Here is a 27,801-nt window from a genome sequence, read left to right as displayed (position 1 = left end):
TCATTAATACTGCTTGATATTGAGTTTCCCTCCCTTCAGTACAGTACGACTAGGTGCAGATGGGAACATTCACTATTGTATAATGAATCATGTATCAAAATGACCAAGGAGCTTATTGCTAAAGTTTTTTAAATAAATGATAATTATACCCATTAAGCTATGAGCTAGGATGCTTTGAAGGCGACAATGCATGGGCAGATCATATCACGAACAACATGCGTAGTGAAAAAAGAAGCACCAAAAGATTGAGATTTGATAGGTGGAAGCCTCACAGACAGAACAGTTTTTAAGGATATACTCGACATGTACAAATAGGAGGCTAAAACCAAGCTTAGAAAGGCTTTTCTAGAAAGTATAAATGGTTACGAATGGTATGTACGGGCAATAGTGGTATGAAGAAGGTCCACATAAAGAGAAGAAATCCAAACATGTTAGGGAGGTTGCAAGATCCTCTGATTAGTAGAAGCACAAATAATGTGAAATATATTAGAGAGGTCTTTTTGATACATTATCAGAAAGTCTACCATTTAAACATTTATGGCCAGATGTAGGTAATTCATATTTACCGACTCTTAAATACCGAATTTTACCGATTCGGTATTTAAGAGTCGGTAAATATGAAGGGGGGAGATGTAGGTATTTCAGATTCTGTAAATACCGAATCATTAAGATTCGGTATTTACCGAATCTGTAAATACCGAATCGGTATTTCCTATTGATTCCTATGGGCTGTGAAGCCCATAGGAATCAATGGGAAATACCGATTCTGTAATTACAGAATCGGTAAATACCGAATTTTGCAAGGGTGCAGGGGGTGTCACTTTGACACCCTCTGGCACCCCAAAAATAGGCATGTGCGCCATGTGGCACACAGACATGCCCTAAGGGCATGTCTGTCTGTCACAAGGCTAGGTGTGCATGCACACATGTGCATGCACACCTGAATTCGGTATTTTAACACCCAATTGGATTGGGTGTTAAAATACCGAATCTGAAAGGCCTGCGGCACTCAAAGATGTGCTACCTACATGTGCTTTTACAGACTCGGTATTTTTACCGAGTCTGTATTTACCGATTCGGTAATTTTACCGAATCTGTAAATACAGATTCGGTAAAATACAGATTCTGTAAAGCATGCTCCTACATCTCAAAATCCAATTACCGGTCGGTAACGGCTGAATTCGGCCGTTACCAACCGGTAATTGGCCACCTACATCTGGCCCTTTATATATTAATCTAATATAACAATGATCTCAATTCTATTAATCTGAGCCATTGTACATCAGAAGATGCAGTGACATTGGTTTCCTATATAAGTATAATGAAACAGTGAGGAACTTAACAGGCCGGCCCAATGGAACAGCTTGTGGGAAGGGTGGGATTTCCACCAAATGTAATAAAAGTTTCACTGAGATAATGAAAAACCCACTTGTAAATCTCTTTAATCATATTTTGGAGTTTTCATTAAGGATGTGCTAGATTACTTGCATAAACTTGCTGAATACATACAGGCCCATCACTTTCCTTAATTCTCATTATATGTGATGAACATGGCCACTGTGCTGTGGGTGGCTAGTAAGGTAGTGTATATGTTACGTAAGGACCAAAATGGCTACATTCCAGGACATCAACTCTGAGATAACACCCACTATTTGAAAAAGGCCATTGACATTATCACAGTGTAAGATCAATGAAGCCATATTAATGGTAGATGCCAAAAGGCCTTTAATCTTACGAGTTGGGCATCTTCCATCTTAGAGGCTTTTGACTTCTCTTTCTGGCTCATGGAGCTTATAGCCCACTTGTATCAGTGAACTACCGCTTTCAGCAAAGGTCTTTGAAAAGCTATTGTTTATGCAGTTGTGGTCTTTTTTTGGCGCCAACAATCTATTGCATCCTTTTGAACCAGAATCAAGCCTGGTCAAAAGCATCGAACTTGTGGTCTTTTCCATACTTGATGACCTTTGGCTTCTGGTGGACAGAGGGCATAATGCTGGCCTGATCCTTTCTGACGTCTTGATGGCAACCATTGACATTGACACCATTGACAATGCAATATTGTTACAGAGATTGAAGAATATAGGATGTGTTCCTCTCACAGGTCAATGGTCCCATTCTTTTCTTACTGGGTAGACTCAAGACACACTCATGCCACCATGCACCTCAGATACTAGCGATAGTCTTTGCAGGGCTTCTCAAGGACTCTTCTATCCTAACTCCTTTTTAACATTTACCTGACACCTCTCACAATGCCACTCAGCAAATTAGGGGTACAGTTTTTCATGCTTGCTTGTGTAAGACTACGTTTAGATGAAGGGGTAAACAGTTGCACTTATTTTACTCAATCTCAGCGCAGCCTTTGATACTGTGTTCCACCCTATTTTAGTTGAAAGACTGAGGATGTTGGGGCTTGACAATACAGCACTGAACTGGTTACCAACATTCCTTAAAGATCAGACGTTTCAAGTTTTATCTGCTAACAGAGGTCGGCTTCTAGGATTCTCACCTCAGACGTACCTCAGGGTTCGGTGTTAATCCCCATGTTGTTTGATATCTACATTCAACCTTTAGCTGATGTAGTGGAGAGCTGCGTCCTAACCCTGTTTTCCTATGCAGATGACACCCAGGTCATCTTTTATTTGTCATCTGTGAGCGACCTTGGATCCTCTGCTCCTAACCAGGTGGGCTTGTGCCAAATCTCCTTATGTATGAATAACAACCTATATAAGCTCAATGGGGATAAGATGAATGACATGGTCCTGAGTAAGAATCCTTCTTAATAGAGTCCACAGCATTGGTCTGCTTCTTTGGAGGCCCTCCTCAAACCTTCATCTAAGGCCAAAAACCTTTTGCTGGATGATAGTCTATCTAAGAATCCTCAGGTAGCCAAGGTCACCTCTTCCTGCTTCAGGGTGCTCAAGTGAGTGAGAAAGGTTATCTGGATGCTCACTTTGCCAGCTCAAAGGACTCTGATTCAAGCCCTTACTCTATGAAGGCTAGATTGTTGCAATGTGTTGCATTTAAGCATCGGATTAGGCTTTGATTAGACGATTACAGCTTATCCAGAACTCAGCAGCCAGACTTCTGTTTTGGCTGCCAAAATATGCTTCTGTTTCCCATATTTTCCATGAGCTCCACTAGCTCTCGATTACTAAGTGCATTTAATTCAAAGCCCTGTGCTATATGAACAGGTCTAAAGCTGATTTGGGTCTGCGTTATATCCAAGGGCTGGTGGTGCCTTATCAACCCATTCATATGCTAAGCTCAATGAACCAGGACCTGTGTTCTCTGCCCAGGTTTAGACTGGCCCATATGGATGGTCACTCTTTCAGTGTTTTGGGCCCCAGACTGTGCAACACTCTTCCTGAGTCTCAGATAAAGTGTACTTCACTTCTTGCATTTCGAAATAAAGCTGAAAACCTGGTTATTTTAAACAGTGGCTATGTCACCTTACCTTCTTCATTAGCGCCAAGAAACCCTATGTGGGTAGCTGTTGCACTTTATAAGATTATAAATAAATGCAGATTTTATTTAATCTGCACCAGCAGAATTCATCTGGTCATATATAGCCCATCGTCACACTTCAACCTGACTTACACCCTGTTGGAGGTACATCAGTTGATGTCTACCAACTTTCTAAAGATAAAGCCAACTAAGACTGAACTTTGGATCACTAAAAATAGCGTTGCCGAACTTGATTCTGTGGTTTGGTCCAAGTCTGTGGACCACATTTACCAAGTACCAATAGAACAGGCACTGATGTTATCAAATCTCGATTATGGGAATTCCTGCTAGCTAGCTATGGTGGTGACATCTCTGAAACAGCTACAGGCGATTCAAAATGTGGCTTCTTGCCAGCTAAGAGGCAGTTGTACGTTTCAACAAATCTCTCCAATTTTGAGCCAGTTACACTGGCTACCAGCAAAAAAGGGAGCCATTTTTAAGGCTGTGATAATAATAGATTATATTTGACATGGCAAAGCTGCGTACGTTTTGAAAGCCAAATTCATCTTCTATGGCCACCCAGAACTTGAGACTGGAAATCTTACCATTCCTAGAAAGCGACCAAAGAACTTCAGTGATAGAGCCTTTTAAATTGTCTTTTGGAAAATAGGCCGAGCTTCCCTGCAATATTAAGTAGATTTCTCAATTGCTTTCCTCCCACAAAGCATTAAAAACGGATTTGTTCAAGCTGCTGTAATCATCTGCTCCCCAGCCCTTAGTATCATCACATCACTTGTATCATTTTCTTATACAATGTTTTATATGACCTTTTTTCTTTCTTTTAGTGCCATGAAGCTTAGGCAAACATGTGCTTTATAAATACTAAATGCAAATACAATACCACAGCTATAATCATCTCTTCTCAGGTGGTGGGCTCTGATAAGGTGACAAGGGGCCTTGGAAAGGGTGCCCTATCACTGATCTTATGTAGCCTGCTTATCTCGCAATTGGTGATTACTATATACTGTTTTGATGAAGTTCTCTCTCCTCACCCAGCCATGGCTTAGATAAGGATTTGTGCTGATGATATATTATTAGTTTCTATTAGCTGATCGTTTAAACATTCTGGGGGCGCATCACAAAGGTAATCTTGCATGTGAATAAAACTACATGTGCAAGTTAACTCTCACACTTTTAAGTAATCTTACTACTTTGAGAATTCATCATTTTTTAGCATAAAGATACTCAGAAATGTAGATGTACAAGTCCCCATCCTCAGAAAATGGGTGAGGAGCCAGTATAAACATCAACTATGACCCTAAAGTGACTATTGTAATGACTTTACAACAGTATTTGACAGTCCACACACTTGGCAGAGATCTACATATGGTAAAGTATAGTGAAAAGTTTAAAAGTATATTAAACTTGACATGATCAGCTGCATTACTGAAAGATACGGCTATAAAATCAATAATTGAAAAACTGATGCTCCTGTTGCATAATGAACCTGCTCATGGGCTACCCGACATTGTTCTGTTAGGGCATTTAGCCTCCTCAAAACGGGATTTAGCTGTAAAACCCTCCCAGTGATGTGTCTGATCTACTTTACAAGCCACTCCTGAAAAACGCAAAGATCTTTTTGATCATTTGGATCTCCTCCCCTTATCTATTATTAGCTTTTCCCCTGGTTAAAAATGTCAATACTCCATAATTCTATTTTTGTTTCCAAAAGTGTCATGCCGCCATAAATACAGATTTTAAGTATGCTGAAATTATGATGCCTAGCTTCATATGGGCTGGCCATCGTCCTTGCATTAGCCTTCAAAATGCATATTGTGCCCCCCCTGAAGAAAAAAAACTACCTCTGCCTAATCTGGTGGTTTAATACCAGTACTCATTGTAATATTATGCTGCTCAATTCCTTTCCATCAAAAAAAGGTTTATGTTATGATAACTTGATATGAGTTTTTAAGATGCTACCTACTAATTGAGAGGATGTTTGGTAACCTTTATTTATTAAGGATATTGTCAATGATATTGCTATTTTAGTCGAAATGTCCAGTCTACCATAGTAGAAAAGATTCTAGTAAAATGGGAACTAGAAACTGGTTCAGACATTATAGGGTCAGTTTGGTTTGAGGGAGATGTTTTTATTCGTCTACGTTTAAATAAAATGTGTTATAATGTGATCAGTGTAGATCTAGACCACATCAATACATTTCCTTTATGAGACCGTATAAATTCGATCCTGTTTCCATATTTACACCTAGAAATTCTTGCGCCTTTGAAGACTAAGATATACTTCAGTCCTTTCATACCACCAGTTACTGAGATTTCTTCTGCTACTGCATTCCTTATCAGGAATGGTCAGCGTTGAAAAGGCCTTAGACCTATCAGGGTCATAGGCTCAAAACACATGTTGGTTATGTCTACCTATCGATTTGATTTTGTAGGGCATCTACTCACCAGAATGATCATCTTATAATCCATGTTATGAAATATATGAATGAATGACATTTTCTTTTAAGGACCCTGAAGAAATCAATCTTTTGTTCTACAGTTCTCAAATAACATGTAAGACATTTCTGAAATACAGCAATTGTTCTGGAAATGTGAGTCTATTACACTTCCTCCACTTCTCACTTAGAATAACTGACGGGGCCGTAGGCCCCTCATGCCAAGCAAGTGTACATAAATGCCACAAATTCTCAACTTTACTACTACTTCCAGCTCGAAAGATGGTGATTCTGAGGCTGGGGCTTCTAATCTGATGCTTGTGGAAGTTTGGATCGAGTCCTGTAGGTTGCACTTTGCATGTATTAATCGTGCTAACATACATAAAATCAATTTTTATGAAAAGTGGATGTTATATTACAAAGGACGAAATTCCTATGCTGCACCTTATGTTATTGGTATGCATATGTTATTTCACAATCATGTATTTACGGTGATGAGTTTGAGTTAAGTGCTTAACAATGGGATATCAGTGAAAGTATATATGAAAATTCTAAAGCACAAACCTAGCCAAAAGGCAGCGGAGTGTTAAGTACTCAGTTGTTGTCGAACATACATATTGTGAAAAGCATCACTTTATGTTCCCAACATTATCATAGTTGATGTGGCTTGCAAATATTTGGGTAACAATAGCAATGGAACAAATCTACTTTTCTATAAACATCAACAAAACTTAAGAAATTCTGCACATCTTTGCACTCACTTTTGGATCGTAAGGATAAACAAGAGGTATAACTGTTAATTATATTTGTGATTCTTTTCCAACAAAAAGCAAAATCGTAAGATTTTTTACTTATTTTCACCTGCATTTTTTTTATTTGAAGTAAGAGAAACATGTTTCTCCTTTTTTTATGACTGTCCTAGAAAAGCTGATTTTGGTAACCCTCCTGCAGAAAGAAAAAACATATATTTATCCTAAATACCCTACTCAGGATTTTATTTTGCTCTAAACTAATACAAGCTGAGGTTTATTTTACATTTATCAAAAGTTATTTAATTTTTCTGTGTCCATACGGAAAGGGCATGATAAGGCGAGATATAGCAACATTGGAGGAACCTCCTACATAATTTATCAAAGAGTTTTCTCTTACATTGCTGGGAAAAGTCTTGCCAATGCACTTTTTGCAGAAACCTTCTCCTGTGAGATCCGTGTTTGCAGAAAACGTAACTAATAGGTAATTTAGCAAAGAAAATGGCACAGTTGCACAATTCCAAGTACGTAATTATGAATTAAACTCAGTCATGCAACATACATTTAAATTTCGCACATCTCTTCTAAAAAATGGTGTGACAAGGTTGAATCAAATGAAGGTCAATTTCAGTAAAACTCCCCTTCTCACCAATAATGTTAGCCAATATAAAACTCATGCCAGCTGGATGTCTCTGTGCCTATCACTCCAGCGATAGTGCGTAGAAACCATCATCTGCTTGTGTTTACTTACAAATCATGGCATTATTCAACTAAAAATAGAAAAAAAGTGTGTCAGCCCACCAGCTTTATGGAAAAAAAATCTTTCCTCGCTCCTTGAACCCATATCTCTACTGAAAGGGGGGCAGAACACACCTATGTCTTTTTTCCAGCACCATAACTCTACCATCACACTTTCTTCACTGGTTGTCAGGTGAAACCCGAATAAAATGAAGACCATTTTGTTTGATGTGCAACCCTGTACATTACGATTTCCTGTCACATTACTGCACATACATGTACACATTATAAAACAGTATAGGTCCTTATGATGAATGATTATTAACTTTTTGAGGGTTCATGTTAGAAATGGGATTTGTGGTAGGCTAGGGCATTTGCCAAAGCCAGGCAGAAACTACCACTCTAGTCAGTATAAGTAAGTTACACTCCTAAAATAACCCCCTTGGTAGATTGGCACAAGCAGTCAGGCTTATCTTAGTGGCAGTGTGTAAGGCATTTGTACATAACCAACAGTAATACAGTGTAAGCACTACAAAAGGACACCACACCAATTTAGAAAAATATCCAATATTTTTATATACCTAAGACTAGACCAAAAACTCCTCTATACAGTACTTAAAAATTCTCTGTTATCAAAATATGCTTGAAATACAGTTCCTCCGTCCGGGGCTATCACAGCGTCATGAACAAATAAATCCAAACAGTTCTGGCTGACCGCGGCGTCGCGGGACAGCTACAATGTTGGGAAGACCTGCAAACAGTACCTTTCAGAAAAGCAGAGCGTCGGCGACCTCTCATTGAGCTTCCGAAAGCACAGCATCCGCAGGCGATGGTTCTGGAGGTCGGTGCAGGAGTCGTCGGGGCCCTTGAAGTCAGGAGCGCTGTTGTCGGTATGCGTGGGGTGCTGCGGTACGAAGTGCAGCGGTGCAGCGTGCAGTGCCCTCAGGTTGCGGTGCGAGCAGCGACTCGGTGGCAGCGTCAGATGGCGTAGTCAGTGAGAACAGGGTCGTGATGCAAAGGGAATGCGATGCACGTCGTGGTGCTGGCAGGTCGCTGTGCAAGCAGCGGGGTCATCGTTGCTGAAGCGCTGTCGTCGGCTGCAGACAGGAGTCGATGGTGCCGGCATCGGTAGGCCAAGGCTGCGGTGCGGGATGAGGGCAGTACGTCATGTAACTTGACGAGCAGTGCCCTTGAACCACCATGCAAGCAGCTGCATGGAGCATCGTCGTCTGGGAAACCAAGGTATCGTCGTGAAGTGAGGCGGTGCAAAGTGCAGTGCCCACAGGTCGCAGTGCGAGCAGCGGTTCTGTGGTGGCGTCAGCAGGTGTCGTCGGTGAGACTAGGGTCATGGTGTGGCATTGCGGCGGTGCCCTCTGTGGTGCCTTTAGGACACAGAGTCAGCAGCGGAATCAGCGACGTCATCGGGTTGCTTATTCTTCTGTTGCAGCACAAAGCACACAGTCCCCAGTGCTGAGGGCAGAAGAGCTTGAAGTCTTTGCTGTTCCTGAGACTTCTTGAACAGGGGGCAAGCTCTTGGAGAAACTCACAAAAGTAGATTGCAGAAAGTTCAGTCCAGTCCTTTCACTGCCCAAGACAGAAGCAGCCATTGCAGGCCAACACAGCAAAGCACACAGCAAAGTGGTAGTTTGTCCTCACAACTTCTCCAGCTCTTCTTCCTGGCAGTCTTCTTGGTCCAAAAGAGTTCTAAAAGTCAGGGGTCTGGGCCCCAATGTTTATATCCTAAAATACTTTGATCTCTTAGGCAGAAGGTGTCTGTGCCCACCCAGAACCAGTTCTGCCTTCTCTGGTGTGACTTCCTGGCAGGAGGTGGAGACGGCATGGTCAGAGGCAGACCCGGCCCTTTGAGGTGCAAGGAAATCTCCTCTCCCTTCCCCAGTTATAGCCCAGGTCTATTCAGCCCTTTCCTGACCCACCTAGACTATCTGGAGCCACTCCTGCTCCCCAGCATTCTGTCATCCAAAACCCAGACAGGCAATCCACATTCCAGCAGAGGCACACAAGATGACTGAGCAAGAAAATACCTACTTTCTAAAAGTGGTATTTTCAAAGACAGAATGTAAAAGTCATCTTTAGATTCTGAGTTCAGGCATACTAAACTTTATTTTTCTAACTAATTCGCCGGACCAGTTATGTTTAGAAGATGTTAAAAAACAAACTCCCTATTCTTTCCTATGGGGAACAGGTAGCCTTGAAATAGTGAAAAATAAAATTGCCGTAATTCACTATCAGGACATGCCACACACCAGGGTATGTCCTACGTTTTACATACACTGCACCCTGCCCACAAGGGTAGCTTGGGCCTTCCTTGGGGGTGGCTGACATGTTAGAAAAGGGAAGATTAGGGACTAGCAAGTGTGTATACTGGCCAAGTCAACATGGGAGTTACAAACTGTGCACAGACTCTGAAATAGCAGGTCTGAGATACCTTTCCTGGGCTACTAATGTGGGTGGCAATATCAGTGCTGCAGGCCCACTAGTAGCATTTGATTTACAGGCCCTGGCACACTCAGTGCACTTTACTAGGAAATAAAAAGTGAATCAAATATCCAATCATGGAAACACCAATTCATAATACAATTTACCACATGAGCACTTGCACTTTACCACTGATCGGCAATGAGAAAAGTTCGCAGAACAGTAAGCCAGCAGAAACAGAGTCAAAACCAGGAGGTCAGATAGCAAAAACTCAGGGGAAACATACAAAAGATCCCATGTCTAACAGTTTCACTCCTAGAATAATTAGATGTAGCACTTATCGAAAATTCTAATGTTTGCACATACTTAGGTAGGAATGAGCAAACGTGAAGAAAGATTAACTGTGTGGTGTAGGAACTTGAGTAAGTAGACAAGATATTGCTCATCCTATCAGCAAGAGAGGGTAGGAAAAGAATTCACAGAAATAAATGACTCTCATAAGATAAGTAGTTCAGTCATGGAAATTTATTTAGTGGAGTTTGGGGGGAATAAAGTTAATTGACGGAATATTGACTGCCACGATTAAAAAAAAAAATTGTGTTGAATATTAGGTCATTTATAGTACACAACAATAATGCTTGATTTCAAAAAGAGGTTTTCTTTGTTAAAATAACACCAAACTGGGTGTTTCAAGAGCATTCACAACCTCACATTGACATATAAACACATAGTCAGGTCAAGTCAAATAGACTCTGACATATGTCTCACATAATTACTGGTATAACAATACAATAACATTATTTATTTCAAGACAGGTGTGAACAGTGTTGTATTATGCCGGGTGAAGGATATATGGTTGCAGTGACGTTTTTGCTGTAATGCAGGATTAACAAAGTTTTATAGGCAGAGTGGTGTCAATAGTATATAAAGTAAAGATTTAACCTATATGGGACTGGTTTGGGGGCCAAGAGGTACACAAGGGATACTGGGCTCTAATTGTGTTAATTGAAGCCTTTTACCATTGTTGACCTGGGGCCTGACCTACTGTTGGACACAAAACTGAATACCAAGAACATCCCTTTGACACTTGATCTTTAGGGAAGAGAAGCTTAGAGAAACAAGTCATATTCAACATGGCTCACAAACCATACAAAATATTAATGTCCAACTATGCTTTGTTTTGAAAAGAGAAAATGCTTTATTCCACTAATAATACAATATTATGCAGTCAATGTTCAAGTTAATCAGAAGTCTGTGGTTATGGGTAATAGGTGAATCCCAGTGCTGAATTGGATCGCTGTTTCTGTGTCACATGCCTGCTGCCACAATCTCTTATGACTTATTTTCAGAGCTATCACTGGTGCACTCAAAGACTTGTAAGCCAAGGTTCTCCACCGGCCGTCAGAATCCATCAATAGCTTTGGCCCACCCCAGAAAGTTTGACTTCTACTGTGCACTTTAAGTTCTTCAGCATCAGAATTTTGATGGTTAAAAGTCTTTTGAAAGTATTTTTCAACCTCTAGTCCAGTGGGCATCTTAGTGCACTCATTCATAAACTGGCTTTGCCATGTGCTTTCTCTTTCTCTTTGGTGGGCATGCTTGCAGGCAGCTAACTTAACCCTGGTGTTCCTGGTTGGAGAGCAGAAGGCATAGTGCTGCTGCTAGTAACACATGATTGTTGTTGTTTTCAGAGTCCTGGGATGCAGAAGGAGTTGGTAGTGGTCACCAAGGGATCGCGAAGACCCTGTCCAAACCCCAGCACAAATGTAAACTGGAGACCAACTAGCTGTAGAGCAGAAGCCGGGTTGCTGTTGGGTGTATATTTCATTGCAGTCCAAGGTGGGGTGGGGGAGGACGCTATTGAAAGCATCTGTGGCCAGCACACCAGAGTTACTCAGCAGGTGTGAAGAAGGTGAGTTCTAGACTGTGCTTCAGTTTTAGCCTATGTTTGTAATGGATAGGTCACTGTTCATTTATAGACAGCAAAACAACAAGGGTCAACACCCTTCAGGTTACCAAGGTCCACAGCCCTGCCTGTGACTTTGATCAGAAGGGGGGCTCTGCCAGGTGTAATGCACTCACAGATGGGCATCAAGCCTATCCAGAGACACAGTCCAGTTGAAGACTGGCAGGGGAGGGAAGGCACAACTCAGATCACAACTGTATGCAACTGAGCTCCATCTCCAATGCCTTATTCAATGCTTTGCATTTCTGGCTTTGATCACTCTCACACAACTTCTAGTTTTCCTCAGTTCGTTAAGGTAACTAGAGAGCAGATGGTTCTTCTAGGCAGCTCCTCTCCTTGCTGTAGGTATATCACCAGTGTCCCTTTTTCCTCAGTTCGCAATCAGCACTCAGAAAACCATAATTTGGAACCTGGACTATGGGAATAAATTCTACGTATAGATCAACAGAAATATTAACCACAAGGCTGCAGACCATTCACAACTCAGCGTCCATAAACACGCTCAACCTCCCACATTGCACTCATATCACACCAAACATGAAGGAACTCCACTAGCTCCCCATTAAAAAACAAGCACAATTCAAACTTCTTACCCACACTTTCAAGGCATTACATGGAACTGGCCCAGCATACCTCAACAATTTCGTGTGCTTTCATAAACCTTCCAAACACCTCCTCGATCTAGATACTATTCTATTTTTAAACTCTTTTGCAATTCTACTATTCCAAGAAACGTGGAGAGAACAAGCTACTCCTTTTCTTGGGTTTAATGAGTTCAATCTCCCAGCAGTACTCACTAATAAATCAGGCCTTGCGAAATGTGAGCTCTCATGCTATATTGCGGCTGAACTAAATTCAACTGTAGAAGTAGTTGATTTTCAATTGAATTGGTTACAGTGCCTTGTATTGCAGTATAAAGGTCTAAGTTTGATAATACTTAATGTATGTTTAAGTGCAAGAAAAATAAGATTACCCAGTTGTATACCTTATGGGGTTCATAAGCTCATTAATAATTCGGCACTCAAAAGCCGGATTTATAGTTTCTGGTGATTTTAATTTGCATCTAGTCGCTTCAAATCCCGTAAATGGAAAGAGTAATTGTATTGGAAAAGAATGTTGGGGTGAAATGTACCAGCTTGGATTTACTCTGCTAAAAGAAATATCCAGATTTGTTCCATCTTTTAAAAATTCTAAACATGGTTCAATCATTGACTACACTTTTATTTCTAAAAAATGTAAGCCCAAAACTGATCGAATACTAGGTGATCCCTCGACCTGAGTGATCACAACCCTCAGCACACAGGATGACTGAGCAAGAAAATACCTACCCGATGTAGGTGGCAAATACCGGTCGGAAACGGCCGAATTCGGCCGTTTCCGACCGGTATTTGGCATCTTGAGATGTAGGGGGCCATTTGTACAGATTCTGTAAATTTACCGAATCTGTAAAATACCGAATCGGTATTTTTACTGATTCGGTAACGGCCAGATGTAGGTGGGACTCTTCAGAGTCCCTATGGCCTTACAGAATCGGTATTTTACCACCCAATCCAATTGGGGGGTAAAATACCGATTCCATGTGTGCATGCACACCTAGCCATGTGACAGACAGACATGCCCTTAGGGTCTGTGTACCACATGGCAAACATGCTAGTCTTTGGGGTGCTAGAGGGTGTCAAAGTGACACCCCCTGCACCCTTGCTAAAATCGGTATTTACCGAATCTGTAATTACAGATTCGGTATTGCCCATTGATTCCTATGGGCTTCAGGGCCCATAGGATTCAATGGGCAATACCGAATCGGTATTTACAGAATCGGTAAATACCGAATCTTAACGATTCGGTATTTACCGAATCTGAAATACCTACATCTCCCCCCTCTAATTTACCACTTCTAAAATACCGATTCGGTATGATTCGGTATTTTAGAAGTGGTAAATTAGATTTACCTACATCGGGCCCTAAAAGTGGTAGTTTTCAAAGGCTGAATGTAAAAATTACCTTCACTAAAAGATGCATCTTTAGATTCTGAGTTCAGGCAGGCTAAACGTTATTTTTCTAACTAATTCGCTGGGCCAGTTATGTTTATAAAATGTTAAAAAACAAAATCCCCATTCTTTCCTATCGGGAACAGGTAGCCTTGCAATAGTGAAAAACAAAATTGGCCGTAATTCACTATCAGGACATGCCACACACCAGGGTATGTCCTACCTTTCACATACACTGCACTCTGCCCACAGGGGTACCTTGGGCCTTCCTTGGGGGTGGCTGACATGTAAGAAAAAGGTAAGATTAGGGACTGGCAAGTGTGTATACTGGCCAGGTCGACATGGCAGTTACAAACTGTGCACAGACTCTGAAATGGCAGGTCTGAGATACCTTTTCTGGGCTACTAATGTGGGTGGCACAATCAGTGCTGCAGGCCCACTAGTAGGATTTGATTTACAGGCCCTGGTACACTCAGTGCACTTTACTAGGGACTAACAAGTGAATCAAATATCCAATCATGGAAACACCAATCCATAACACAATTTACCACATGAGCACTTGCACTTTACCACTGATCAGCAGTGAGAAAAGTGCGCAGAACACTAAGCCAGCAGAAACAGAGTCAAAACCGGGAGGTCAGATAGCAAAAACCTAGGGGAAACACGCCAAAAGATGCCATGTCTAACAGTTCCACTCCTAGAATAATTAGATGTAGCACTTATCGAAAATTCAAATGCTTGCATATACTCTGGTAGGAATGGGCAAACGAAAAGAAAGATTAACTGTGTGGTGTAGAAAGTTGAGTGAGAAGACTAGACATGGCTCATCCTATTAGCAAGAAAGGATAGGAAAATAATTCACAGAAATAAATGACTCTCGTTAAGATAAGTAGTTCAGTCATGGAAATTTATTTAGTGGAGTTTGGGGAGGAATAAAGTTAATTGACGGAATATGGACTGCCACGATAAAAAAAATGGTATTGGACATTAGGTCATTTATAGTACAGAACAATAATGCTTGATTTCAAAAAGAGGTTTTCTTTGTTAAAATAACACCAAACTGGGTATTTCAAGAGCGGTCACAACCTCACATTGACATATAAACACATAGTCAAGTCAAGTCAAATAGACTCTGACATATGTCTCACATAATTACTGGTATAACAATACAATAACATTATTTATTTCAAGACAGGTGTGAACAGTGTTGTATTATGCCGGGTGAAGGATATATGGTTGCAGTGACGTTTTTGCTGTAATGCAGGATTAACAAAGTTTTATAGGCAGAGTGGAGTCAATAGTATATAAAGTAAAGATTTAATTTATATGGAACTGGTTTGGGGGCCAGGAGGTACAAAAGGGATACTGGGCTCTAATTGTGTTAAATGGAGCATTTTACCATTGTTGACCTGGGGCCTGACCTACTGTTGGACACAAAACTGAATACCAAGTACATCACTTTGATACTTGATCTGTAGGGAAGAGAAGCTTAGAGAAACAAATCGTATTCAACATGGCTCACATACCATACAAAATATTAATGTCCAACTATGCTTTGTTTTGAAAAGAGAAATTGCTTTATTCCACTAATAATATAATATTATGCAGTCAATGTTCAAGTTAATCAAACCACTGTGGTTATGGGTAATAGGTGAATCCCAGTGCTGAACTAGGATAGCTGTTTCTGTGTCACATGCCTGCTGCCACAATCTCTTATGACTTGTTTTCAGAGCTATCACTGGTGCACTCAAAGACTTGTAAGCCAAGGTTCTCCACTTGCCGTCAGAATCCATCAATAGCTTTGGCCCACCCCAGAAAGTTTGACTTTTACTGTGCACTTTAAGTTCTTCAGCATCAGCATTTTGATGGTTAAAAGTTTTTTGAGAGTATTTTTTAACCTGTAGTCCAGTGTGCATCTTAGTGCACTCATTCATAAACTGGCTTTGCCAGGTGCTTTCTCTTTCTCTTTGGTGGGCATGCTTGCAGGCAGCTAACTTAACCCTGGTGTTCCTGGTTGGAGAGCAGAAGGCATATTGCTGCTGCTAGAAACACATGATTGTTGTTGTTTTCAAAGTCCTGGGATGCAGAAGGAGTTGGTGGTGGTCACCAAGGGATCGTGAAGACCCTGTCCAAACCCCAGCACAAATGTAAACTGGAGAGCCGCTAGCTGTAGGGCAGAAGCCGGGTTGCTGATGGGTATGCAAGGTGGGGTGGGGGGAGGCTATTGAAAGCATCTGTGGCCAGCACACCAGAGTTTCTCAGCAGGTGCGAAGAAGGTGAGTTCTAGACTGTGCTTCAGTCTTAGCCTATGTTTGTAATGGATAGGTCACTGTTCATTTATAGACAGCAAACCAACAAGGGTCAACACCCTTCAGGCTACCAAGGTCCACAGCCCTGCCTGTGACCTTGATCAGAAGGGGGGGCTCTGCCAGGTGTAATGCACTCACAGATGAGCATCAAGCCTATCCAGAGACACAGTCCAGTTGAAGACTGGCAGGGGAGGGAAGGAACAACTCAGATCACAACTGTATGCAACTGAGCTCCTTCTCCAATGCCTTATTCAATGCTTTGCACTTCTGGCTTTGATCACTCTCACACAACTTCTAGTTTTCCTCAGTTTGTTAAGGTAACTAGAGAGCAGATGGTTCTTCTAGGCAGCTCCTCTCCTTGCTGTAGGTATATCACCAGTGTCCCTTTTTCCTCAGTTCGCAATCAGCACTCAGAAAACCATAATTTGGAACCTGGACTATGGGAATAAATTCCACGTATAGGTCAACAGAAATATTAACCACAAGGCTGCAGACCATTCACAACTCAGCGTCCAGAAACATGCTCAACCTCCCACATTGCACTCATATCACACCAAACATGAAGGAACTCCACTAGCTCCCCATTAAAAAACTAGCACAATTCAAACTTCTTACCCACACTTTCAAGGCACTACATGGAACTGGCCCAGCATACCTCAACAATTCTGTGTGCTTTCATAAATCTTCCAAACACCTCCTCGATCTAGATACTATTCTATTTTTGAACTCTTTTGCAAATCTACTATTCCAAGAAACGTGGAGAGAACAAGCTACTCCTTTTCTTGGGTTTAATGAGTTCAATCTCCCAGCAGTACTCACTAATAAATCAGGCCTTGAGAAATGTGGGCTCTCATGCTATATTGCGGCTGAACTAAATTTAACTGTAGAAGTAGTTGATTTTCAATTGGATTGGTTACAGTGCCTTGTATTGCAGTATAAAGGTCTAAGTTTGATAATACTTAATGTATGTTTAAGTGCAAGAAAAATAAGATTACCCAGTTGTATACCTTATGGGGTTCATAAGCTCATTAATAATTCGGCACTCAAAAGCCGGATTTATAGTTTCTGGTGATTTTAATTTGCATCTAGTCGCTTCAAATCCCGTAAATGGAAAGAGTAATTGTATTGGAAAAGAATGTTGGGGTGAAATGTACCAGCTTGGATTTACTCTGCTAAAAGAAATATCCAGATTTGTTCCATCTTTTAAAAATTCTAAACATGGTTCAATCATTGACTACACTTTTATTTCTAAAAAATGTAAGCCCAAAACTGATCGAATACTAGGTGATCCCTCGACCTGAGTGATCACAACCCTCAGCACACAGGATGACTGAGCAAGAAAATACCTACCCGATGTAGGTGGCAAATACCCGTCGGAAACGGCCGAATTCGGCCGTTTCCGACCGGTATTTGGCATCTTGAGATGTAGGGGGCCATTTTTACAGATTCTGTAAATTTACCGAATCTGTAAAATACCGAATCGGTATTTTTACTGATTCGGTAACGGCCAGATGTAGGTGGGACTCTTCAGAGTCCCTATGGCCTTACAGAATCGGTATTTTACCACCCAATCCAATTGGGGGGTAAAATACCGATTCCATGTGTGCATGCACATGTGTGCATGCACACCTAGCCATGTGACAGACAGACATGTCTGTGTGCCACATGGCAAACATGCCAGTCTTTGGGGTGCTAGAGGGTGTCAAAGTGACACCCCCTGCACCCTTGCTAAAATCGGTATTTACCGAATCTGTAATTACAGATTCGGTATTGCCCATTGATTCCTATGGGCTTTAGGGCCCATAGGATTCAATGGGCAATACCGAATCGGTATTTACAGAATCGGTAAATACCGAATCTTAACGATTCGGTATTCTGAAATACCTACATCTCCCCCCCTCTAATTTACCACTTCTAAAATACCGATTCGGTATGATTCGGTATTTTAGAAGTGGTAAATTAGATTTACCTACATCGGGCCCTAAAAGTGGTAGTTTTCAAAGGCTGAATGTAAAAATTACCTTCACTAAAAGATGCATCTTTAGATTCTGAGTTCAGGCAGGCTAAACGTTATTTTTCTAACTAATTCGCTGGGCCAGTTATGTTTATAAAATGTTAAAAAACAAAATCCCCATTCTTTCCTATCGGGAACAGGTAGCCTTGCAATAGTGAAAAACAAAATTGGCCGTAATTCACTATCAGGACATGCCACACACCATGGTATGTCCTACCTTTCACATACACTGCACTCTGCCCACAGGGGTACCTTGGGCCTTCCTTGGGTGTGGCTGACATGTAAGAAAAAGGTAAGATTAGGGACTGGCAAGTGTGTATACTGGCCAGGTCGACATGGCAGTTACAAACTGTGCACAGACTCTGAAATGGCAGGTCTGAGATACCTTTTCTGGGCTACTAATGTGGGTGGCACAATCAGTGCTGCAGGCCCACTAGTAGGATTTGATTTACAGGCCCTGGTACACTCAGTGCACTTTACTAGGGACTAACAAGTGAATCAAATATCCAATCATGGAAACACCAATCCATAACACAATTTACCACATGAGCACTTGCACTTTACCACTGATCAGCAGTGAGAAAAGTGCGCAGAACACTAAGCCAGCAGAAACAGAGTCAAAACCGGGAGGTCAGATAGCAAAAACCTAGGGGAAACACGCCAAAAGATGCCATGTCTAACAGTTCCACTCCTAGAATAATTAGATGTAGCACTTATCGAAAATTCAAATGCTTGCATATACTCTGGTAGGAATGGGCAAACGAAAAGAAAGATTAACTGTGTGGTGTAGAAAGTTGAGTGAGTAGACTAGACATGGCTCATCCTATTAGCAAGAAAGGATAGGAAAATAATTCACAGAAATAAATGACTCTCGTTAAGATAAGTAGTTCAGTCATGGAAATTTATTTAGTGGAGTTTGGGGGAGGAATAAAGTTAATTGACGGAATATGGACTGCCACGATAAAAAAAATGGTATTGGACATTAGGGGCCAGATGTAGGTAGGCTATTACCGATCGGAATCGGCCGAAAATACCGATTTTCGGCCGTTTCCGATCGGTAGTGAGCGTTCGACATGTAGGTGACCAAAAATAGGCTGAATCGGTAATTATACCGATCGTTATGATTACCGAGCAGTAAAATACCGAAAATTGAATGTTACCTATCGGTAATGTTACCTATCGGTAATGTTACCTATCGGTAATGTTACCTATCGGTAATGTTACCTATCGGTAATGTCACCGATCGGTAATGTTACCTATCGGTAATTTTACCTATCGGTAATGTCACCGATCGGTAAAGTTACCGATCGGAAATGTTACCGATCGGTAATGTCACAGATCGGTATTGTTACCGATCGGAAATGTTACAGATCGGTAAATAAAAGTAGGTAAAATTGAAAATCGAGATGTAGGGAGGCCCAGAAATACCGATTTTGCCTCAAAATCGGTATTTGAGAGTCGGAATTTACCATGGATTCAAATCAGGTGGTAACCAGGTGCAGCCTATAAAAAAGGACCCAAAATGCAATTCAGTTTGCACAATGGCGGCATTCTATGTAATAGCAAGACGTCTACGGCTACGGGAGGAAGGAGAGAGGGAATGGCTGAGACAGGAGCAGGTCTACAGGCAGAGGGTCACCCTGTTGATGCTGACAGAGGAGGAGATAGTACAAAGGTACAGGTTGGCTCCAGAAACCATCATGGAGCTCATCAGGGACCTTAAACCACTGTTGGAGCACCCCACCCCAAGGGCACATGCAATACCAGCACATGTGCAGGTGCTGTGCAGCCTCCACCTGCTGGCGTCAGGGAGCTACCAGAGCGTGGTTGCTGTGGCGGGAGGGGTGACCCAGAGCAGCCTCTCAAGGTTCTTCCACAGATTCCTTGACGCCATGTTGCACAGGATGGAGCATTATATTTCATTTCCATCCACCCATGCTGAACTGGTACAAACAAAATCAGACTTTTACCAGATGGCAAGATTTCCCCATATCATCGGATGCATTGATGGGACACACATCCCCATTTGTCCCCCTGCTGCCACCGAATACATTTACCGCAATAGGAAGTCAAGCCACACCATCAACGTCCAGGTGATTTGCAATGCAAAGTACGTTATCACAGACCTTGTAGCTAAATTCCCTGGAAGTACACATGACTCCTATATATTTCAGAACAGCGGCATCTATGAACGGCTGTCAGCAGGGGAATTTGGCGAAGGATACCTCCTAGGTAAGACAGAGTCTGCGACAGCATTCACACATATTGCAGTGAGACTTACAAGTATACATGTGACTAATGTACTCCCATTTCCCTTTTAGGAGACAGTGCATATGCCCTACGTTCTTTTATTCTCACTCCCTACCTCAACCCCTCCACACCCAGCCAAAGGAGGTATAACCGGGCACATAAAAGTACAAGGAATGTGGTTGAACGGACATTTGGCATCTGGAAGAGCCGATTTAGATGCCTTCACAAGAGTGGAGGCGCAAGGCAGTATACCCCCATAACATGCTGCAAAATCATAGCTGCCTGTGCCATGTTGCACAACTTGGCTGTCAAAAAGGGTACAGAGGTGGAGTTGGAGGAGTACGAGGACTATGATGACGACAATGCCGTGCCTGACATACAACCTGCTGGAGTCACAACACCAAGTGATGGGAGATACAGGCGTGACGAAATAACAGCCAACTATTTCTGAGTAAGTAATGACACACAGACAGGTTGTGAATGGAAGTAAAGTATTTATCTGTTGGCACGAACTTACAGCACTTAGGTGCAACAAATTAACATGTACAAAGGTGGGGACAACATGTCCAGGGTTACTTCACCCAAACTTTTAAAGTCACTTTCTCTGCCGCTTCCCAGACACACTGGGAGTATCCCCACTGCCTTCCTCCAGGCTTGAAGGCTCAGCTGTGCGCCTCCGGCCCCTACGAGCAGGCACCACAGCACTACCCAAGCTGCTGCGGCTACTACTGTCCTCCCCTTCAGCCACATCCAGGGCAGGATTGTGAGCAGCATTACTGATCATCATTGCCTCTAGGGCACTGGTTATTTTGGCTATGCCCCTTGTGACCTCTGCTGTATTTTGTGTTAGACTTTCCTGCATATTGTTTCCTCTCCTGCATAGCTGTGCAGTGGCAGTGGCAAGGCGATTCAGCGCCCTGTTGGTAGCGCGGGTGTCCCTGCGCCTTGTATTCTCTATGTGGTCCATCTTGTCGCACAGCTGCGTGATAGCAGACGTAATACCAGCAACTAGGTTGTCATTTGATTTTACCATGTCCCTGCTGCAATTGGCTATATCAGTAATGCCCTTCCCCATCTCTCCTACAGTTTCATTGAGAGCACGGAATTGCCGGTGGCAGGCCTGGATGGATCTGCCCTGCATGCGCTGGATGCGCACCATGCTTCCCTCCAGCCCCCGGAAGACAGTGCCTTCTCCAGTGCCTCCTGCAGTGCTGTGCATGCGGCGACGTCTTGGCATGGTGTCTTCATCAGTGTTTGCCTGCGGTGCAGCATGAGGCATAGGTGGAGTTTGCTCAGCCTGATCTAATGCTGCCTCCATCAAGGGCAGTGTGGCCACGAGTCGCCTCCTGGCTGGTGGTGTTGCAGGTGCAGCCTGTTGCATTACTGGGGAAGTCTCCGGTGAGAATACCAATGCAGGTGATTGTGACAGGTGTGGGGAGTGTGGAAGGTCGGGGGTGAGGCCTGTCTCCTCCTCCTGTGCAATGCCACTTGTGTCCTCCTCATCTTGCGATGGTTGCTCATGGCTTGGCCCTGCCTCCTCACTCTCCTCCCTCGCTGCTGCAGTCCCTGGTGTCGATGTGCCTTGCTTGGCTGATGGTGCCCCTAGGTGTAAATAAGCGTATGTACATTGATTGTTACTGTGTCACAGTGACTGTAAATAAATCTTTACACATTTAACTTTCATGATTCTGCAATACTTTCAATGCCTTGCTGATGTCTGTTCAGTTATACATGGTCTAATATTGGCAGACTACATTTCCCATTATGCATTGCTCCTGTATAGTGCTAGCAGTACTGGACTGGGCTTGGCCTGTGCTCAGAGGTTTAAGGGATGCTGCTTGGTAGGGGGTGTTGTGCTGCGCATGCATCTTACCTTTTGATTTGGCTCGGGCTGAGCTGTCCACTGCTCCCAGTCCCACCACACTGTCTGGCTCGATGGTAGACGCCACCAACTCCTCCAGCTCAGTCAGGGGGGGTGCTGGATTCCTGCCTCCTCCAGTGACACCAGCCTGTTTATGCAGCTCTGCAAGCTTCCTCTTGGTTTGGCTCCTGAGGTCATAGAATCTTTTCTTTAAATCCTCCATGCTCCTGCTGGTGACTCCCACTGCATTTACCCTTTCCACTATGTGCAGCCACAGCTTTCGCTTAGCTGACTCAGCCATGGTGAGGGAGAGCTTCCCAAATAGTTGGGTGTGCACCTTGACCACCTCCTCGACTAGGAGTTCAAGCTCAGTGTTGCTGAACTTAATTTTTCTCTTTCTCTCACTGCTGCTTGACATTATTCCTGGGTTTTCAACACAAACAACTCTCTCCCTGCTCCTCTCTCTGTGTGCTCTGCTCTGCCTGTCTCCAGAACTTTCTAATGAGTTGCACCTGGCTGGGCAGGCACTTCCTGGGAGGAAGGGGGAGGGTGGTTGCACCTGATTGGCTGTTGTGTTCAGTTTCACTTTTGTTTGCTGCACGTTTGTTTGTAATACCGATCGGTATTACCGATCGGTATTTACCGATCGGTATTACAGATCGGTATTACAGATCGGTATTACAGATCGGTATTTCCAATGCATTCCTATGGGACTTTTGGCCCATAGGAATGCATTGGAAATACCGATCTGTAATACCGATCGGTATTTACCGATCGGTAATACCGATCGGTAAATACAGATCACCCGTTACCGATTTTTACCGATTCGGTATATTTTTCCGATTTTTTACCTACATATCATTTTCCGATTTTTAAATACCGATTCTGTAAAAATCAGTAAAATTCGGTATTTAAAAATCGGTAAAATGGATTTACCTACATCGGGCCCTAGGTCATTTATAGTACAGAACAATAATGCTTGATTTCAAAAAGAGGTTTTCTTTGTTAAAATAACACCAAACTGGGTATTTCAAGAGCGGTCACAACCTCACATTGACATATAAACACATAGTCAAGTCAAGTCAAATAGACTCTGACATATGTCTCACATAATTACTGGTATAACAATACAATAACATAATTTATTTCAAGACAGGTGTGAACAGTGTTGTATTATGCCGGGTGAAGGATATATGGTTGCAGTGACGTTTTTGCTGTAATGCAGGATTAACAAAGTTTTATAGGCAGAGTGGAGTCAATAGTATATAAAGTAAAGATTTAATTTATATGGAACTGGTTTGGGGGCCAGGAGGTACAAAAGGGATACTGGGCTCTAATTGTGTTAAATGGAGCATTTTACCATTGTTGACCTGGGGCCTGACCTACTGTTGGACACAAAACTGAATACCAAGTACATCACTTTGATACTTGATCTGTAGGGAAGAGAAGCTTAGAGAAACAAATCGTATTCAACATGGCTCACATACCATACAAAATATTAATGTCCAACTATGCTTTGTTTTGAAAAGAGAAATTGCTTTATTCCACTAATAATATAATATTATGCAGTCAATGTTCAAGTTAATCAAACCACTGTGGTTATGGGTAATAGGTGAATCCCAGTGCTGAACTAGGATAGCTGTTTCTGTGTCACATGCCTGCTGCCACAATCTCTTATGACTTGTTTTCAGAGCTATCACTGGTGCACTCAAAGACTTGTAAGCCAAGGTTCTCCACTTGCCGTCAGAATCCATCAATAGCTTTGGCCAACCCCAGAAAGTTTGACTTTTACTGTGCACTTTAAGTTCTTCAGCATCAGCATTTTGATGGTTAAAAGTTTTTTGAGAGTATTTTTTAACCTGTAGTCCAGTGTGCATCTTAGTGCACTCATTCATAAACTGGCTTTGCCAGGTGCTTTCTCTTTCTCTTTGGTGGGCATGCTTGCAGGCAGCTAACTTAACCCTGGTGTTCCTGGTTGGAGAGCAGAAGGCATATTGCTGCTGCTAGAAACACATGATTGTTGTTGTTTTCAAAGTCCTGGGATGCAGAAGGAGTTGGTGGTGGTCACCAAGGGATCGTGAAGACCCTGTCCAAACCCCAGCACAAATGTAAACTGGAGAGCCGCTAGCTGTAGGGCAGAAGCCGGGTTGCTGATGGGTATATATTTCATAGCAGTCCAAGGTGGGGTGGGGGGAGGCTATTGAAAGCATCTGTGGCCAGCACACCAGAGTTTCTCAGCAGGTGCGAAGAAGGTGAGTTCTAGACTGTGCTTCAGTCTTAGCCTATGTTTGTAGTGGATAGGTCACTGTTCATTTATAGACAGCAAACCAACAAGGGTCAACACCCTTCAGGCTACCAAGGTCCACAGCCCTGCCTGTGACCTTGATCAGAAGGGGGGGCTCTGCCAGGTGTAATGCACTCACAGATGAGCATCAAGCCTATCCAGAGACACAGTCCAGTTGAAGACTGGCAGGGGAGGGAAGGAACAACTCAGATCACAACTGTATGCAACTGAGCTCCTTCTCCAATGCCTTATTCAATGCTTTGCACTTCTGGCTTTGATCACTCTCACACAACTTCTAGTTTTCCTCAGTTTGTTAAGGTAACTAGAGAGCAGATGGTTCTTCTAGGCAGCTCCTCTCCTTGCTGTAGGTATATCACCAGTGTCCCTTTTTCCTCAGTTCGCAATCAGCACTCAGAAAACCATAATTTGGAACCTGGACTATGGGAATAAATTCCACGTATAGGTCAACAGAAATATTAACCACAAGGCTGCAGACCATTCACAACTCAGCGTCCAGAAACATGCTCAACCTCCCACATTGCACTCATATCACACCAAACATGAAGGAACTCCACTAGCTCCCCATTAAAAAACTAGCACAATTCAAACTTCTTACCCACACTTTCAAGGCACTACATGGAACTGGCCCAGCATACCTCAACAATTCTGTGTGCTTTCATAAATCTTCCAAACACCTCCTCGATCTAGATACTATTCTATTTTTGAACTCTTTTGCAAATCTACTATTCCAAGAAACGTGGAGAGAACAAGCTACTCCTTTTCTTGGGTTTAATGAGTTCAATCTCCCAGCAGTACTCACTAATAAATCAGGCCTTGAGAAATGTGGGCTCTCATGCTATATTGCGGCTGAACTAAATTTAACTGTAGAAGTAGTTGATTTTCAATTGGATTGGTTACAGTGCCTTGTATTGCAGTATAAAGGTCTAAGTTTGATAATACTTAATGTATGTTTAAGTGCAAGAAAAAATAAGATTACTCAGTTGTATACCTTATGGGGTTCATAAGCTCATTAATAATTCGGCACTCAAAAGCCGGATTTATAGTTTCTGGTGATTTTAATTTGCATCTAGTCGCTTCAAATCCCGTAAATGGAAAGAATAATTGTATTGGAAAAGAATGTTGGGGTGAAATGTACCAGCTTGGATTTACTCTGCTAAAAGAAATATCCAGATTTGTTCCATCATTTAAACATTCTAAACATGGTTCAATCATTGACTACACTTTTATTTCTAAAAAATGTAAGCCCAAAACTGATCGAATACCAGGTGATCCCTCGACTTGAGTGATCACAACCCTCAGATAGTTATATTACCATTGCCAATAAACTATAATACTAGATTTAAAGAGCTTCCCAATATGACCCATTCTTCAAATACTTTGAAAACTAGTTTGGCATATGGATAAACACGAAGAAATAATACAGGCTGCAAAAGCAATAAAGGATAGTGACCAGTGCGAGAAGGGGGTAGGTTATGTGATTAATAAATGGAATTATATAACAACATCCCTGGTAGGAAAATGTTCAATGAGAAATCAGAAGAAAACTAATATTACATTAAGTTCCCTGAATAAATGGTTTACTTCTAGGCTATGCAAGCTAAAGCAATCACATAACAGCTGTTCAAGATGCCTACTCCCACAGATACCAGCAATCCCATTATGTCTACAAGGGCAAAATGAAGATACTAAGAAGAGCTAACAGACGAGAAGTTTGGGTGGCTAAATCATATTATCAAACAGGGCTTTGGAATAGTTTACTTCATGTCTCCAAACGAAATAATGTAAAACAGTTTTGGGAAATAATCTACACTCTAGAAAGGGGAGGCAGTAGGGTCTATTGTATTAATATTACAGAAACTGAATGGGTACATTTTATCACCAATCTGTATGGCATAATTGACCCAGTTGTGAAAAAGCAAGATACGTGTTTTAACTATGAAAAAATTAGTAAACCAATTACTGAGATAGAGAATGTATGAGCCTGGGTATGAACAATATTGTGAAATTTAGCGACAGTAGCCCTGACTTGAAGAATGATCTGGATCGTATAAGTTGTAATGAAATATCCACTCTCCTATGTGGCCTTCGTTCAAATGGTGCTCCCCGTCTTAATGGTCTTCCCAATGCCTTGCTCTGTACATATATTAATATGTGGGCTAAAATATTAACCCCATAGTTCAATGAGGTATTGGTATCAGAAATTGTGCCTGAATCCTTGCAAAGTAGCATACAGCAGCCCATATATAAAAGCAGGCTGGGTGACAACCCTGCTAATTACAGGTTAATTTCCATAACTGATGTCGACGCAAAGGTCTTTGCCTCACCAGTGGTGGCTCGGAGCGGTAGCGCTTTGGGGCGGGGAGGCGGGGCGGGGCGGGGCTGGGTGTGGTGGGAGTGGAGTCCGACATACGACAGCAAAGGTAAACGTAAATAAATAAATAAATATCTTAAACACAAATAAATAAATAAATATCTGCTGTTGTATGTTGGACTCTACTACCCCTCACCCTGCCCCACTCCAGCCCACCCTCCCCGCCCCACAGCATTTCTGCTGCGAGCCGCCAGTGTTCCTCATGTCTATTGATAGACCTGGAGAAATGGGCAACATAGCAAGGTATAATTCCTCTCAATGAAACAGATTTTTGTACGGGTCAGTCTATGATTAGCACCTTGTTGGCCCTAACTCTATTAGCAGAGCGGGCAGTTATAAAACAACAAAATCTGTATATTGCCTTTATAGATTTAAAGGCAGCCATTGATTCAGTTCCACAAGATTTATTATGGAAAAAATTGGTTGGCTGGGACATTCCACAGAAAGTGATAAAGGCCATAATTCTGTTGTATACCAATACTTGGGTTCGGGTTAGGCTGGGTGACAGTGGCACTTTATCACAAAAAATTAAAACCTATAATGACTTAAAGCAAGGTTGTGTCCTCGCACCTTGCCTTTTTAATCTATAGTTATAAGATCTTCTGCAGCATTTGGATTCTGCTAACGCCCATTTCCAAGATTAGGTGAGGTGAAAATTAGTTATCTTCAATATGCAAATGATACTATTCTGTTGAGTCAAACCCCTATAGGTCTACGAAGATAGTTAAGTGCTTTTGATTACTATATATTAATGAATGGCTTGCAATTGAATGTGAAAAAAACTAAAATTATGAAAATTGGTCCAGCAAAATTAAAGACTGATTCATGGAGGGCCAGAGGTGGGCCAATTGAAGTTGTAAAAACCTTAAATATTTAGGTATTTTATTTGATAATAGAGTATTGTTAAAGAATCA

General features: G+C 42.1%; 1 protein-coding gene across 1 annotated transcript in view; it reads right to left on the bottom strand.

Moving 5' to 3' along the window:
- The window catches only part of LOC144824215 (uncharacterized), a 52,327-nt gene extending 29,531 nt beyond the window's left edge, over positions 1-22,796 (bottom strand). Inside the window, exons 1-2 of the mRNA XM_078683363.1 lie at positions 22,224-22,796; positions 21,180-21,952 (exon numbers count right to left, since the gene is read on the bottom strand). Of these exons, the coding sequence (XP_078539489.1) occupies positions 21,180-21,952; positions 22,224-22,629 (1,179 nt within the window). The 5' untranslated portion in view covers positions 22,630-22,796. The remainder of the gene's footprint in view (positions 1-21,179; positions 21,953-22,223) is intronic.
- Between the last annotated feature and the right edge of the window lie 5,005 nt (positions 22,797-27,801).

This window comes from Lissotriton helveticus, chromosome 3_1 (assembly GCF_964261635.1).
Source record: "Lissotriton helveticus chromosome 3_1, aLisHel1.1, whole genome shotgun sequence".
NCBI classification, from domain to species: domain Eukaryota; kingdom Metazoa; phylum Chordata; class Amphibia; order Caudata; family Salamandridae; genus Lissotriton; species Lissotriton helveticus.
Note: the sequence above shows the minus strand (reverse complement) of the source record. Positions and strands in the feature narration are given on the sequence as shown.